The following is a 16,515-nucleotide window of genomic DNA, read 5'->3' as shown; positions in this document are numbered from 1 at the left end:
GCCCAGATAGTTTTTTTAGAACAATTAACATAAGGACACCTGGGTGGCTCAGTGGTTGAGCATCTGCCTTTGGCTCAGGTCATGATTCCTGGGTCCTAGGATGGAGTCCCCCCACCCCACCATTGGGCTCCCAGCAGGGAGCCTGCTTCTCCCTCAGCATAGGTCTCTGCCTCTCTCTGTATCTCTCATGAATGAGTAAATAAAATCTTTAAAACACACACACACACACACACACACACACACACACACATAACTGCTTACCTTAAAAACATGAGTGCCACTGCACTGCTTTCCAAAAAAAAAAGTTAGTATTCAATTCCTTATATCCTCAGATCTCAGCCATGTCTCCAATATTGACACTGCCTTCCCAGCCGTATCTTACAACTTCCACTGCAATAGGCCAACTATTGGCATGACAACATACACAGGTTGATCCTACTCGTATCTAGAATACCACTCCTCTCAACTGCTTTGTAAATTCCTGCTGTAGACCAATTCTCTCTAGCTTTTCCTAAAACCTTCACCCTACAACAGAACTCTTACATACTTCCTTGACTTCCTACAGCACAATGTATAGCATCTAGTGGAGCATTTACTACACTGTATATTAATTCACTGTCAATACATCAGTCTCCAATGGATGAAAGCTCCTTGAGGACAAAAATCATAAGCACTGAAAAATATCTGCTGCCTGAGAAGGCATTAAATTAACTATGAAGTGGGACGCCTGGGTGGCTCAGAGGTTGAGCATCTGCTTTCATGCTCAGGCGTGATCCCGGAGTCAAAGAATTGAGTCAGGCCCCATGCATGGAGCCTGCTTCTCCCTCTGCCTGTGTCTCTGCCTCTCTCTCTCTCTCTCTCTCTCTCTCTCTCTCTCTCTCTCTCTCTCTGTCTCCCATGAATAAATAAATAAAATCTTAAAAAAAAATGAACTATGAAGGGAGATAACAAAAATTGAGTAACAACCATTTGCAATATAGGAATTAAGTATCACAGAATTAAATATCACAAGGGTGGTTGGACTTCATGCCTTTAATAAGGTTCCTTCCAAGCCAGATTACACATTGTAATTTTCATAATCATTCTCCCAAAGCAAATTCACAAGATTTATAAGAGAATCCATAAAAGTTCCTACTTTCTAAGGCATGAAGTCAAAGGTATCAATAAGAGGGGTGGGTGAGGCAGGTATGGAGTAAGGCAGGGATACAAAATAGAGAGAAAAGAACCATTCTTCACAGGGAATAAATAGCCTTTCCCAAATAAGGATTCCATGAGTGTATCAAGTCTTAATGCCTGGCCCAAGGCATAAATTATATGTAATTAACTTCTCTCCTACACACTGTATGATACTTGTTATGAGTCACTTTAAGTAAAACTGAAGAATTTCTATGTTCTGTGGTTCAGAAGAGGAACCCTAGGTGAGAAAGGCCATGTAAACTCTCAGAAAATCACAGCATGTTTCCTCTTGAAAACATTTTAAATAGTTATTAATTTCTTAGGCACAAACAGAAGTTTATTACAATTATAATGTATCTAAAGACCAGTTATACTATTTCAACTATGTCTAATAATTATTTATAAATGGATTGAATGGGAACTTAATATATTGCAAAAAAAACAACTAAGTGGGAAACCATAGATAGTTGCATTGCTTATATAAGCAATGACCTTTTACACACACATACATACACACAAATTATTTATAGAATACCTTCTTTAAAAGTGCCTTTAACAGATGTTCAATCTCCTGTATAAAATATAGAAGTTTAAGACTGCTGGTGAATCTACTGGGAAACTGGAACTCTCATACATTATTGGTGGTAATGCAAAATGAGAACATTAAATAACTCCTGGAGAGAGAGAAATTCCGCACTAGCTAGCAAAATACATAATGTGATAACACTTCTAGAATTCTATCCTGAAGATAAACTGCCAAGCCAGGTAAAAATGTACATAAAAGCTATTCAATGCAGTACTCTCCCTATGTGTTAACAGCAAAAGCCTAGAAGCAGGGCTGCTTGGGTGGCTCAGTTGGTTAAGTGGCCACCTCTTGATTTCAGTTCAGGTCATGATCTCAGATCATGTGACAGAGCCCCATGTCCATCCAGTTCTTTGCTTGGTAGGGAGTCTGCTTGAGAATTCTCTTTCCCTCTCCCTCTTCCCCTTCCCACAACTCATACTTGTGTGTTCACTTGCTCTCCTCTAAAATAAATAAATAAATCTTAAAAAAAAAAAAAAAAGCCCACAATCAATCTAAATATCCAATAAGGGAATGTTGGAATAATTTATGGTATATACACACAACTGAATATATAAAGTTACTAAAAGGACTGTCTCAAAATATCCTAAGTAATCTCAATAACATGCTGTTAAAGAAAAAAAAAAAAGGTGCAGAAAAGTGTAATATGTATATAACTCCCTATAAAGAGAGAAATCACACAGGCACACACAATTGTCATACTTATATAACTATTAATGTCAAAAAAAGAAATGTAAGGACAAACTGAAAACCAATATAAAAAATTTACCTGAATAGCAAGGAGCGGGAATATATACAGGCAACAGGGATAAGAGCCAGGTTTCTTTGAAAATTCCCTACTTATAGATTTGACTTTAAACCATGTAAATATTTTACAAGTAACAGAAAAATACTTTGAGCAACCACTAAAATCAGAAAACCAAGTGCAAATGAGCTTAATGATGTACCTGTGATACACTGATAAATTTGAGTGTTTTTAAAAGACAGTAATTTCAATCTCTAAGAGAATGTACCCTAAAAACAGTAAGAACTGGGGAAAAATGGTTATCACTGACTGTACTGATGACAGTAGCGTTTGTATTATTATTCTGAGATTTTTATTTTAGAATAAAGCAAATGAGTCATTATTTTGTGTCTTTAGGAACCTGAATTTTCAGTGGGAAAGAAAATATACATACAAGAACAATTAAATAAAACACTGTAGCCCTGATTTTGAATGAGAATGAACTTGTATACATCTCTATTTCTGAATTTATGTGATATATATATATATATATATATATATATATATCCTAGCTGTGTCCTAAAAAGGTTTATAAATAATGAGTATCACTGAAGTCCAGAATGCCATCTTTAATTACTGATTTTCACTAAAAGGAACTAGGATTCCTTAAAGAAATGGCTGATTCCAAGTCTGGGGAGGAAAGTTCCCAAGATGATACCACACTAGGAAGCAAAGTTACTAGCCCCAAAGACTGGGGTAGCATCAGGAGAACTTAGAAGAAACTTCAGGAGGTGTGCAATGACCAAACAACATGATCCTTAAAAACACTAACTGCAACAAGCTGAAACATATCAAAATGCTTTAAATGAATTCATAATAAAAAAAAAGAAAAAAAATAAATGAATTCATAATGATATTCAAAAAGGAAACAAGAAAAATCTCATTCTTTACCTTTGAAGGATTCCTAGGAATCAACTATTTTAAAACTAGTAAATAAAGAAGGGAGCTCAATTATTTAGTGAATTGACCAGGACAGGATAGAGAGTTAAAAATCCTAATTATAAAGCATATCTACTATTATCCATGCTCTATAATGCAGCATGTGAACATATATATATATACGTGTGTGTATATATACACGTATATATACACATATATAAATGTATAATTGCAAGAAGAACAATCTATAAAAAGACATGCCAAAACTGTCAACAAGGGTAGTTTGTAGTGACAGAACCAGGTGATGCCTTTTTTTCCAGATTATCTGTACTTTTATTAAACTTTTCAAAAACTATATATTAATTAAAATATATTAATCATAAGAAATGAAGTAATAGGACTTGAGATAATTAAGAAAAATCTAATGTGTGTGAAAGATATAAAAAAATATTATGAAATTCTATATATTTTCCAATTATAGCTGTATATCCTTCTAAAAACAAAATTTAAAATTTATTACAGATTGATCAGGTTTTAAATTCAAAGCCCATATTCTGATGAGAATGATTTACATAGTTCAATTTGAATGTTCAGTGAGATATGCATTTATATTTACTGGAGTCATCAGTTAATGATGGGAGACTTGGTAAGTTACGTCACTTCTTTAAGCCTCCAATCCTGTTAGAAGAGTAAAACTATGTTCTGAGGTTACTGCATGGTCTGAATCAGACATTGCACAGATTGTGAAAGCAGCTGATACCATCTGGCCACAGATATTAGCAGTCCTAGAACAGCCATCTGATCCCTTAAGTGCACATCCCTTCATTTCAAGCAAAGAGGTCTAAGCAGAATTACTAAATCTCAATGGAAATTTCCAGAAGATACAACATTTAACTAACCTGGCTTTGATCAACTGCAGACAATTCACTCATCAACATTTTTGGCTGGGAGGTAGGAGTGGGAAACAAAAACAAGCATGGATACTTAGTCCCCACTTATTCATGATAGGGGAGCTCTCAGAGAAGAACTAATGGATGTTGATGAAACAAATCCCCAAAGAATGTCCCCTGCAACGCCACTCACGAGAACTCCCAAAGGTGAACTTCATTTACCACTTTAATATCACACCACAGTATTATCAAGTATCTAATTTATGCGTGAAACACTCTTCTGTTTTAATGAATTACATGTATTCATCTGCTACACTGGAAGCCAGCTGACTCCACCTCTGTTTTTTTGAAGGTGAACCCATTTCCTCTAGTATGAAAACATTCTTCCCCAAAGCTTTCCACATGGCCCCCGTAGCACTCTGCTACATCAATGGAAAAACTACCGATAACCACTTTCTTTTCCAAAAGTCACTTCTCTTGAATTTCTAATATGCTCAACTATATAGTTTTCTATCAGAAAATGGAATTAAATCCTTCCTTAAGAAAGAGTTCTGAAACTCAAGGAAATGACACACAAAAACAAAATTTCAAAATATATTATCCCTGAGAAAAAAACCAAAAACTTTAGAGAAGTTTCACAAACTATCTTATTACTAACTTCATAGTCAATGTTTAGAACTACTCAACTTCTAATATTTCTGAAATTGGTATCACTCTCAGAAATGGTTCTTAGGTAGGAAGTAGTAAACCGGAGGATAGAATGAACACAGGCTGTAGGTTTACTGGGACTGCTACTCTTTGGCATGTGACCTTCGGCAAATTACTCAACCTTCCTGAGGCTCAATTTCCTGATATACAAACTAGTAATAATAAAACTCAGATCACCTCACACCTGTCAAAATAGCTAAAATTAACACAAGAGACAACAGGTGTTGGCAAGGATGTTGGGAAAGAGGAACCTTCATGCACTACTGGTGGGAATGCAAACTGGTGCAGCCACTAGAAAACAGTAAGGAGGTGCCTCAAAAAGTTAAAAATAGAACTACCCTAAGATCCAGCAATCACACTAGGGTATTTACCCAAACAATACAAAAACACTAATTCAAAGGGATACATGCACACCCCCCCCATGTTTACAGCACCATTATTTACAATACACAAGATATGAAAGCAGGCCAAGGGTCCAGTGATTGATGAATGGATAAAATAAGATGTGATATGTGTGTGCGTATGTGCACGCACGCACATATAATGGAATATCATTCAGACATCAAAAAGAGAAAGTTTGCCATCTGCATTGACAAAGATGGAGCTAGAAAGTATAATGCTAAGCAAAACAAGTTAGAGAAAAACAAATACCATATGATTTCATTCGTATCTGGAATTTAAGAAATAAAACAAACAAGCAAGGGGGGGGGGGAGGGACCAGGAAACTGACTCTTAACTCTAGTCAGTTACTGATGGTTACCAGAGGAGAGGTGTGGGGGGTTGGGTTAAATAGGTGAAGGAGATTAGGGAGTACACTTGTCATGATGAGCACCAAGTGATGTATGGAATTGTTGAATCACTATACTGTACACCTGAAACTAATAGAACACTGTAAAAAAATAAAATGATAAAAAAATAATAAACTTACAAGTAGAAATTATGGGAAAAAAACTAAAACAGATGTGTGTAGAATACCTAGAATAATGCTTGATACAAATTACACACTCTACAAATCAAAAGAAATATCCATAAAGAGGCACCTGGGTGGCGCATCCAACTCCTGATTTCAGCTCAGGTCTGATCTTCGGGTCATAAGACGGAGCCCCACACTGGACTCCACATTCTACACAGAGTCTGCCTGAGTTTCTTTCTCCCTCTCCCTCTATCCCCTATACCCTCCCCTGTGTACTCTCTCTCTCTCTCATAAATAAATCAATAAATCTTTAAAAAAAAATTAAAAATAACTATCCATAAAACTACTGGTTTCCACTTGCTGACACCAGAAAAGTACTAGCTGAAACAGACAAGCTTTCCAATCTTTGGTCAGTCTCTTATGAAGTCTACTACAGTTCCTATTCCTTGTTCATGAGGTTTTAATCAGTACCATTCCACTGGGTATTTATATACAAAAACCAATGCTGTTACACCATCAATAACTCAGAAGTAATATTACTCCAACAGAATAAAAATTAAAGCGGCATTTTTCATTCCCTTGCTTAAAACCAGCAGCTTAGATCAAATGGTACTGCTTATCTTGCCCAAAGAATTAAAAGCACACAGGGTTTATAATTTCCTCTATGTACAAACTACATAGAGGGGCTTGGGGGTATCTATACCTGAATTACCTAAACAGTCTTTTTTTTTTTTTTTTTCAGATTCCACTCTGCCAGGTACTCATCAACCAGGGAAATGCTCCATAAAATAGACATGCTTTCCCTTACTGAGTTTACCAGGCTAGGGAAGGATACAGATCAGCAAACAGCATTTCCATCATATTTTAGGCAACCAGTAAATTAAGATTTTCTAGCTCTCTCAGCTTCTAAAAAAATTGACAACTCTGCAAGAAAGCTTAAAGTCAAATGGTTTTTCCTTTAAAACACCTGAAATACACTAAATCAGCCTAGTACAAAGATGTATTACATCAATACTTCTTTTTGTCTCCATCTGTTTACCAAGTTCTTTCTCAAATAAAAGCCAAGCAACAAATGATAGCACTTTCCATTTGACTTTACTTTTATTAACATTTTTAGAAACTCAATAAATAGAGTAACTACAGCATAAACCAAAATGATTTGGTTAACAATTTATTATGTGTAGATTTACATTAAAATTATAGAAGACACTCTTGGTATTAAAAATATGTGCATAAATTGTTCACAGACTCCATATACCATAATATCAAACATAAGAGACCCATTCAAATTAATTTGATATGCTTAAAGTATGTTCATCTGTAGCATTTTAATAAAACTAAAAATATAATCTGTGGCCAAATTTTTTGGTGTCGTATTTTCTTGTTACTCTCGCATTATGAATAATCTGTAATTTTTTTATTATTTTGGCAGCCAACAGTAAAAATTTAAAAAACAGAATGTATAAACTGCTTCTCCTTGTGGTTAAGAACAATGTGGACAAGACAGATCTATGGATGCACCAAGCAACAGAGAAACAAAACAGAAAAACCATGAGAATATGGTATATTCAAAGGGCACAAAACAACCTAGAAGTATTCTCATTTCCAAAGCTTAAAACAGCAGTCCTCCCGCCCATATCTTGATGCATCAGAAGAGTTTAAACATAAAATGCACTATCTACTATCGTTCCCTCTTATCTGCAGCTTTGCTTTCTGTGATTTCAGTTACCCATGGTCAACCTAAGTCAGGAAGCAGATGATCCTCCTTCTAACTCATCATCAGAAGGTCAATAGTAGCCTAATGTCACAGTCTCTATCATTCATCTCACTTTATCTCATCATGTAGGCATTTTACCATCTTACATCATTACAAGGATGGGTAAAGTATAATATGATATGAGAGAAATACCACAGTCATATGACTTTTATCACAATATACTGTTATAATTATTTTATTATTGCTGTTAATCTCTTACTGTGCCTAATTTATAAATTCAACTTTATCAGGAGTATATATGTACAAGAAAATGCATAGTATATATAGGGTTCAGTACTATCTCCATTTTAAGGCACCCACTGGGGCACACCCCCTCATATGAATAAGAGGCACTATTATAATAGTGTAAAGATATAATTTATTAGAAACAGTCATTAACATTAATCACTTACTATGATCCAAAACACTGTTCTAGGTGTTTTACAACTAATCTAATCCTCACCATCACCTTATTACTACTCCCATTTTTATACAGCAGAAGGAGATGAAGTAATTTGTCCAACATCAGAAAGCTGCTAAGTGACAGAACCAAGATTCAAACCTAGATAATCTTGTCATAAAGCTCACATTCTTAACTATTTTGTTCTGCCAAAGATAGTAGAATATGTTCTTCAGGCTAAAATTTCAACTCCAATCAAAAACAGAATTCATGATGTCTCATTACACAAGTTCCAAGCGCTAATCCTTGGTGTCTAGGAGTGTGTGAGTGGAGAAGGGGAGGGTCATTAGTACGAAATTAACAGAGGCTGAGGAGAGGGAAAAACATGCTTCTTCATTGATTTATAGTTTAATTGATTGATATACTAATCTTAAAGATGTATTTGTCCATCAATTATCAATTTCATTTCATTTTTCCATGGCTCTTAAATTAGATTGCTCAATGCTAATACAACCATTAAGTGCAAACAGGAGAACCAAAATGGCACGGCAATGTAAGATTGCCACTCAGCTGATTCTGAAAATGCTTAAACGAATCTGAAAATGCTTTTCAGACTCTAATAAAAACTGTTTTAAATACAAAATTTACATTTGCTGAAGGAGAACTCCCATACATGCCTCAAAATATCTTTAAACTCAGCAGATAAGAAGTCTTATCTTCTTATCTTAAGTCTTATCTTTAAAGATAATCAATATTGAGAATACCCCTTCCCCACCCATACCCAACTTTTTACCTATGAGGTCATTGTCTGCAAGAGAAAATGACTTCAATCCAGTCAGGTGGTGGGAGAGTATAAATGAAATGCGGTGGAAGGTCAGAAAAGAACTACGTCAGGATGAAGTCAGAATACTCTGTAGATCTGGGGTTTGCTCCATAAGCTCCACAAAGTGTTTCAATGTACACGCTCCAACATAAGCTGACCACAAGTCTATTACTTGATAGCCCTTTCAAGGCAATGTATTTAAAAAATAATACCCTCCCTGACAGTACATTTAATATTTGGCAATCAAATCTAGGTTTTTCTTCTTTTAAATTGAAGTATAATTCTTATACAGTGTTACATTAGTTTCAGGGGAAATGGACCTAGCGGGTATTTGCTAAGTGAAATAAGTCAAAGATAATACCGTGTGATTTCATTGATAGGTAGAATTTTTTTTTTAAGTTTATTTTAAAAAAAAAAATCAAACACTGAAAAAAAAAAAAATCAAACACTGTTTTACTAAGACAGACATTCAAAAATATTCTCCGTAACACTATCATGGACAACAGGAAACTAGGCAAAGTAAACCTTCCTAAAAATAGTATTTAAAGTATGTAGTTAGATATTATTAAACAAGCAGAATAGGGACACCTGGGTGGCTCAGTGGTTGAATATCTACCTTTGACTCAGGGCATGATCCCATAGTCCCTGGATGGAGTTCCCCATCGGGCTCCCCACAGGGAACCTGCTTCTCCCTCTGCCTATGTCCCTGCTTCTCTGTGTTTTTCATGAATGGATGAATAAAAATCTTTTAAAAGTAAAAAATTAAAAAATAAGCAGAATAAAAAGTGGCAGGAGAAATTTAAAAAAAAAAAGAAAACAGGAACAATATACTTAAAAGTAGAATGTCTAATAAACTTACAATCAACACAAAATGTTGGTGAAATCTAAGAGGAGCATCATATGGGAAGTTACAGCTTTCTTTTTCTGTTTAATAGCTCTCCAGGTGATCTGACACACAGCCAAAGTTATTCATTTGATCACTTTCATTTAAATCTCATCAACAGAAACATTTTAGATTTTTAAAACTTTTAATGACATCTTTATACATACAACATTATAGTGTGTCTAGTTTCCAAATTGGCAGTTTCTCAACTATAAATACCAAAGTAAGTTAACATGATGGACTGAGTGATACCTGTGTCAGCTAAATGAAAACTCATGATAATCAACAAGAAATATCATGACAGTATCTTAAAAAAGTTCAAAAGTTTCATGAAATAATAAAACAATATGTACATATGCAATATGAACATATATGAAATAATATGTAGTGCTTTATGCACAAAAGATCTGGGCATTTTATTATTAGAATGTAAAAGTACAAGGAAATTATTCACATCAAGCCTTGCCCCCATGTTCAAGGACTTACCTTCTTTTTATCCCTCATCGAGCCTTTGCCTCGGACCATTATTTTACATCCCGTTTCTGCTTCAAGTTGTTTAGCAGTAAGTCCTCTAGGTCCAAGGATTCTTCCAACAAAATTAAACTGGGAAAAAAAAAAAAAGTCACTACAAATTATTCACTTGCTTGAATTTATAGCTCTCATTTTAAAACGTATTTTTACTTTGTCAAGTTAAATATTTTTAAATAAATCTTAGAGACTATAAATTTCTAGCCCAGCTTGAGGATATAATTACACGAGCGCATTGCTCATCATGAAGTTTCCTATGTATTAATACAAATCATGAATTAGGAAAAACAGGTACTATACTGAACTGTCCATCAACATGCAATCTAAACCAGAATATGGTATATTAAAGAGTTTGACAAAATCTTAGATGCCACCCAAAACAAATCCCTTCTACAAGACTCTGTAATGTCACCATACAGGGAATTGTTCATTATGTTAGTTATTAATTGCATTCTTTAGAGAGATTCTTGGGGAAAAAATCTGATCTCATTTATCTAAGAAAACACTTTCTCCAAAGAGAATTTTAGGGTTTTTTTTGTTTTGTTTTTGTTTTTTAAGATTTATAAATTCGTAAGACATACAGAAAGAGAGGCAGAGGCATAAGCAGAGGGAGAAGCAGGCTCCCTGCAGGGAGCCCAATGTAGAACTCAATCCCAGAACCCCAGGATCATGACCTGAGCCAAAGGCAGATGCTCAACCATTGAGCCAACCAGGCACCCCAAGAATTGTAGTTTTGAGTCAGCTACCATAACACCAATGGCCTAATTTGAATTCCACCCTATACTAGTATTTCAGTCTTGACAGCATATATTGTTTGCACAATTTTATGTCTGCACCTTATTTTTCTTCCTTCTTTATTCCATTTCTAACTTTAACTTATACTACTAGTTTTGCAAGGAGCCTTAATTCTTTCCATGAGTAGGATAGTGATAAAAATAATATATAAATAACTGCCATGCCTCAATAAAAACTTCTAGTACAAAGGCCAATGGGGAACACAGACTGACTCTGAGTACTGAAAAGTAAAACTTCCTCTTTCACAGTCAACTGCACAAAAAACAAAAAATGGTTATTTGCCATCAATTCCACAAAAAGCTATGTTGGTTTTTATTTATTCAAACAGGTACTGATTCTTATGTTTATAGCTTCCTACTTTTTTCTTGCATTTGATCCTACTATTAGTATGACATTACATAAAAGTAATATGTTAGCGTTCACTGCTATAAGAGTTTAAGAAGCTAAGGCATTGCTCCAATCTTCTGCACACTATCAGCTTTTTACTTTCCCTCCCTAAAGCTGCTCACAAACACTGCCATATCTTATGGGTGATACGCAAATCAAAGATGAATAATACAACACATACCTACATGGGGAGAGAAAGTACTCTTCCTCAGAGGATTCTGATAGAACTTTTCCATCCCAAGACTCATAGACTGATCCTATAAGTGCTTGATCTAGCTCTACAAGATCCCCAATTCTGAAATTTACCTTTATATTCAAATGAACCCCTTATCTCTGCCTAGTTCCTTGGTGTACAGTACTTTATCTACTCTTTAATCAACCTAAAAGCCCTGTCATCAACTCAAGAACTATACTATTATTAAGTGTTTAAAAAACTCTAAAAGCACACAGATCCCAACTGGTATCCAAGCTACAGTAGAGAATAATAATTAGGAATTTGAAAGTCACATCAAGTAAGCCTGAATTATATAAGGAAAAGGATACTCTCTGGTAGAGCAGTACTGATTCGTCTATGTGTGTACAGCACAATACATATAAAAGGTCCAATACAAGGTCTGGCAAATAGTGGACAATTAATAGCCTACCAAGTCCACTACAAATTCACTTTAAGAAACCTCAGGCCCTCAACTAAATACCCAGCTTAGAATGTCCATAGACAGGGATATTGATCCATAGCAAATTTACTCTAGAGAACTCCAGAGAAACTTGATACTCAGAGTTCTGAAGAATACCAGAAAGAAAAGGTGGAAGCAGTATACAGAACACCAACAAACAGGGATCTAACCTGTAGGTAACAGGCTTGAGTTTTTGCCTCCATAAACAGCATTTGGCTACCTTTTCAAAATTGACACTTCAGGTGATCACCTCAAACTGAAGCCTGCAGTGGATTAGCCCAGTACATGAACACAGAAGTTCATAATTCAAATGTTCAGCGCTTCACACTGAAATATGAATAGACAAAGCAAGTTCACCAAAGACTTGAGAAGGCTAACATGAAAGAAATAGTACAAACTAAAGAAGTAGGCCAAGGAACTGCTCCTTGAGGAAAAGACTATTCGTAAAGAAGATAATATCCAAAAAGAAGTCCTTTGTAGATAGCGCTGAACGGTTTCCTAAAAATGGTTACATAATTCCCCAAAGAAGAAAATTATTTTTGACTACTTCCTTTACAGACTTATTAACAATGTTTTTTTGTTTTTGTTTTTTTTAATTTTAGCCATTCAGGTGCACTTGCTCAATCTCTGAATTAGCATTCTCCTGATTACTAGTAAAGTTCATCCTTTTTTCAGGTTTATTGACCATTCGGATCTATACTTTTCTTGAAACACAACTGAAGTTTCTAGACTATTTTTCTATTGTGTTATTTAGTGTTTCCTTAATTGATTTCTACTTTGTGGTTACATGTGTAGCAAATGCCTTTTCCCATCCTGTGGCTTGCCTAGTTGTTTGTTTTAAGATTATTTATTTATTTATTTATTAGAGAGAGAGAAAGAGAACACGAGTGCAGAGGAACAGGGAGAAGCAGATCCTGTGCTGAGCAGGGAGCCCAACACTGGACTCAATCCTAAAATCATTACCTGAGCCAAAGGCAAACATTTAACAGACTGAGCCACCCAGGCGCCCCTTGCCCTCCTAGTTCTTTAATGATGCTACATAACTGAATTTAATTAGATTGAATTAATTTTAATGTTGCTCAGGTTATTTCTCTTCATAGTTAGTGAAGTCTTTCCCCATCTCAAGATCATCAGGATGTCTTTCTGTATTAACTTTTAGAAGCTTTAATGTTCTTTCACATTTCTACCCACAGTGTACCAGGAATTAATGTCTGTTATAGTACAGCTTTTTCTCTTTCCCTCACATGGATACCCAATTGTCCTAGCATTATTTTATTAAAAAGAACTATCCTTTCCCAATTTCTGTATGGTGCAATTATTGTCATAAGTAACACCTATATATACTTGGGTCTATTTCAGAGCTATTTTATTACATTCATCTATTTGATTACCCATGCTTTAATGTCACACTGTATCAGTTATGGTAACTTTATAATAAATCTTGATGTGCAGGACAAAGTTATTCCACCTTGCTCTTACTCAAGAGTGTGTGTCTGCCCTTGGTTTCTGTACAGATTTTAAAACCAGTTGGTCAAGTTCCAAAGTAATACTGGTGGTAATTTTAATTGAGATATTACAACAGAGGCTTCAAAACCATGAGCACAGTGTAATTTCTTCATTTGGCCAGGTCTTCTTTAATTTCTATCAAGAATATATAAGGCTTTTTTATTGTGACTTTACTTATTTTTGTTAGACTTATTCCTAGATATTTGGGAGTTCATTTTTGCTATTGTATATATTTTTTATTTCATTTGTTTCTTGTACATGAACACATAACTGATTGCTCTGTATTAAACCTTGTAACCAGCAGCCTGTTTCATTATTCTCATAATTTTTCTGTAAGTATTTCTGGATTACTTACGTAAACAAACCTATCACTCGCAAATAATGACTGTTACATATCCTTTTCCCTTCCCAACCATATGGCACTGGGCAATGCATCTGAAGTTAAAGTCAAAGTCAGCCTATCATCCTTCACTTGTTACAGATTTCAAAAATAAAGTTTTCAACAGTTCACTCTACAGCTCAAAGTAATCTGTACTTTTTGTAGGTATACTTTATGAGATTAAGTACTTCCCTCTATTCCTGAGTTTGCTAAAGGCTTTTATTTAAATGAGTGGATGCTTAAATTTATCACATTTCTTTACCATCTGTTGAGAAAATCATACTATTTTTCTTAATTTTGTTAGTACAGTTGATTATAATCAATTATCAAATGTTAAACAACCTTACATTCCTAAAATAAACTCAAGGTGATCTTGATGCATTACCCTTTTCATAAATTGTTAGGTTCAGTTTGCTAGCACTTTGATGATTTTTTAAAAGATTTATATGCATAAATGGAATTAGCTTGTAATATTCCTTCCTCATTACATGCTTCTTGGGTTTTGGCATCAAGGTTATTCTGACTTCAAGATATGCTGAGATGCATTCTCTCTTTTTCTACTCTCTGGATGGGCTTGTAGAAGACATGTTATTTCTTCCTTAAATTTGAATAGAAGAAATCAGTGGTGAAACAACCTGGGCCTAGAGTTTTTCTCTGTGCAAGGTTTTTAATTATAGATTCAGTTCTTTAACTCAGGTTTTCTCGCCTTTCAAATGTCAATTTTTGGCAACCTGTATTTACCTAGAAATACATTCGTATTGTTTAAATTCTTAAATTTGTTGATGTAAAAGCTTAAGTCTAATTTTCTTCTCAGTATCTACAGAATCTGTAGTGATGTCCCCTCTTTCATTTCTGACTGGTTATCTATGTCTTCCTTGTTCTTTATAAGTCTTCCAGTCTTTTCAAAAAAATTTCCAGTCTTTTCAAAAAATTTACTTTTGCTTTTACTTTTACTGCCTGGGGTAGAAGGACTTACTACCCTTTACCCCCTTAAAGATGCCACTGCATTGTAAACTCGTAGCTCCTCTCAACCCTCAAATCTGGGCTAGCACTGTGACTTGCTTTTCCAATACAAGTAGTGGGAAGAATATTTGTGTTAAAAGCCTAAATTTAAATCTGTCTTATGTGCATTTACTCTGCTAGAGCTCTATTATTCCCATGCAAACAAGCTCAGACTAACCTACTGGAGAATAAAAGACAAGTGATCCAGTCACCATCAATGTCTCAGCAAAGAGCCAGACAAGTCATAAAAGCAGAGGCTCCCTAGACAACCTACAGGTGACTGACTATAGATGCAGACCAGAAGAACTACTTTGCTGAATGCAATCTAAAGGACTAGCCTGCCAAAGAGATGTAAGAGCTAAATAAATGATGGTTGTTTTAACGTAAGTTGTTGGGATAGCTTATTATAATGCCACAAGAGCCATCTGAAAGAATGATTCTCTTCCTTTTGTGGTTTCTCATCTTTAATACAGTTCTATTCTTAGCTTTATTATTTCCTTCCTTCTACTTCTTTTGGGTTTAATCCGCTATGTTTTTTCAGCTTGCTGAAATGGATGCTTAGCTTATTGTACCTTCTTTTCTAATATATATATATGTTCAAAGCTTTAAGTAGTCCTCTAAACTGGTTTTATCTGCAACCCGAAGTTTTGATATGCAGTATATCCCTTATCATTCAGATCAAATAATTTAATAGTTATTGAATATTTAAATGTTTTTCTCATTTCAAACATAGGAGATTTCCTAATCATCTATTGATTTCTAAATTCTACATTATAATAAAAAAACATAGTGTGCAGAATATCCATCCTGCATGGTTTGTTCAGACTTTTCAGCAGAGCATAGGGCCAATTTTTCTAAATATTCCATGGATGCTCAAAAAAAAAAAAAAAAAAGGCAAATTCTTCCATAACTTTTTTCTATTTTTCCTTGTAGTTCTATCTACTTTGCCTTTATATGTTTAGAGGCTGTGTTATTTGATATATACAAATTTAAAATTCTTTTTTCTTTTAAAGATTTTATTTATTTATTTATGAGACACACACAGAGAGAGAGACAGACAACAGGCAGGGAGAAGCAGGCTCCATGCAGGGAGCCCAACGTGGAACTCAATCCCAGATCTCCAGGATCAGGCCCTGGGATGAAGGCAGCGCTAAACTGCTGAGCCACCCAGGCTGCCCCAAATTTAAAATTCTTGTAGCCTTTTACATTATGAAATTGCTCTCCCTCCAGGAATACTTTTTGCCTACTGATATTCATATAGAGGTAAAGATTTTTTGTTTTGTTCTTCAAAGTGTCTTTCGTGATCCTATTACCCTTAATCTTTCATTATCCTTATATTTTAAACAGGACTTCTTTAAACAGCAACAAAATGAGTCTGTTTCTTGACCAATCTTGTAATCTTTGAATTTTAACTGGAACACTGAGCCCATTTACAGTATGTGATTATAT

The 16,515-nt window shown here is 34.8% G+C and overlaps 1 protein-coding gene across 7 annotated transcripts in view; it reads right to left on the bottom strand.

Moving 5' to 3' along the window:
• Window positions 1–16,515, bottom strand: part of QKI (QKI, KH domain containing RNA binding) — a 162,601-nt gene that overhangs the window by 90,241 nt on the left and 55,845 nt on the right. For all 7 annotated transcript variants that reach the window (XR_008662520.1, XM_055310446.1, XM_055310448.1 and 4 more), the window contains exon 3: window positions 10,282–10,398. Coding sequence is in view for 6 of the 7 variants with exons in the window: in XM_055310446.1 (XP_055166421.1) it covers window positions 10,282–10,398 (117 nt within the window). In the remaining variant the exon portion in view is untranslated. The remainder of the gene's footprint in view (window positions 1–10,281; window positions 10,399–16,515) is intronic.

The sequence above is a fragment of the Nyctereutes procyonoides genome, unplaced genomic scaffold (genome assembly GCF_905146905.1).
Source record: "Nyctereutes procyonoides isolate TBG_1078 unplaced genomic scaffold, NYPRO_anot_genome, whole genome shotgun sequence".
Lineage (NCBI taxonomy): Eukaryota > Metazoa > Chordata > Mammalia > Carnivora > Canidae > Nyctereutes > Nyctereutes procyonoides.
Note: the sequence above shows the minus strand (reverse complement) of the source record. Positions and strands in the feature narration are given on the sequence as shown.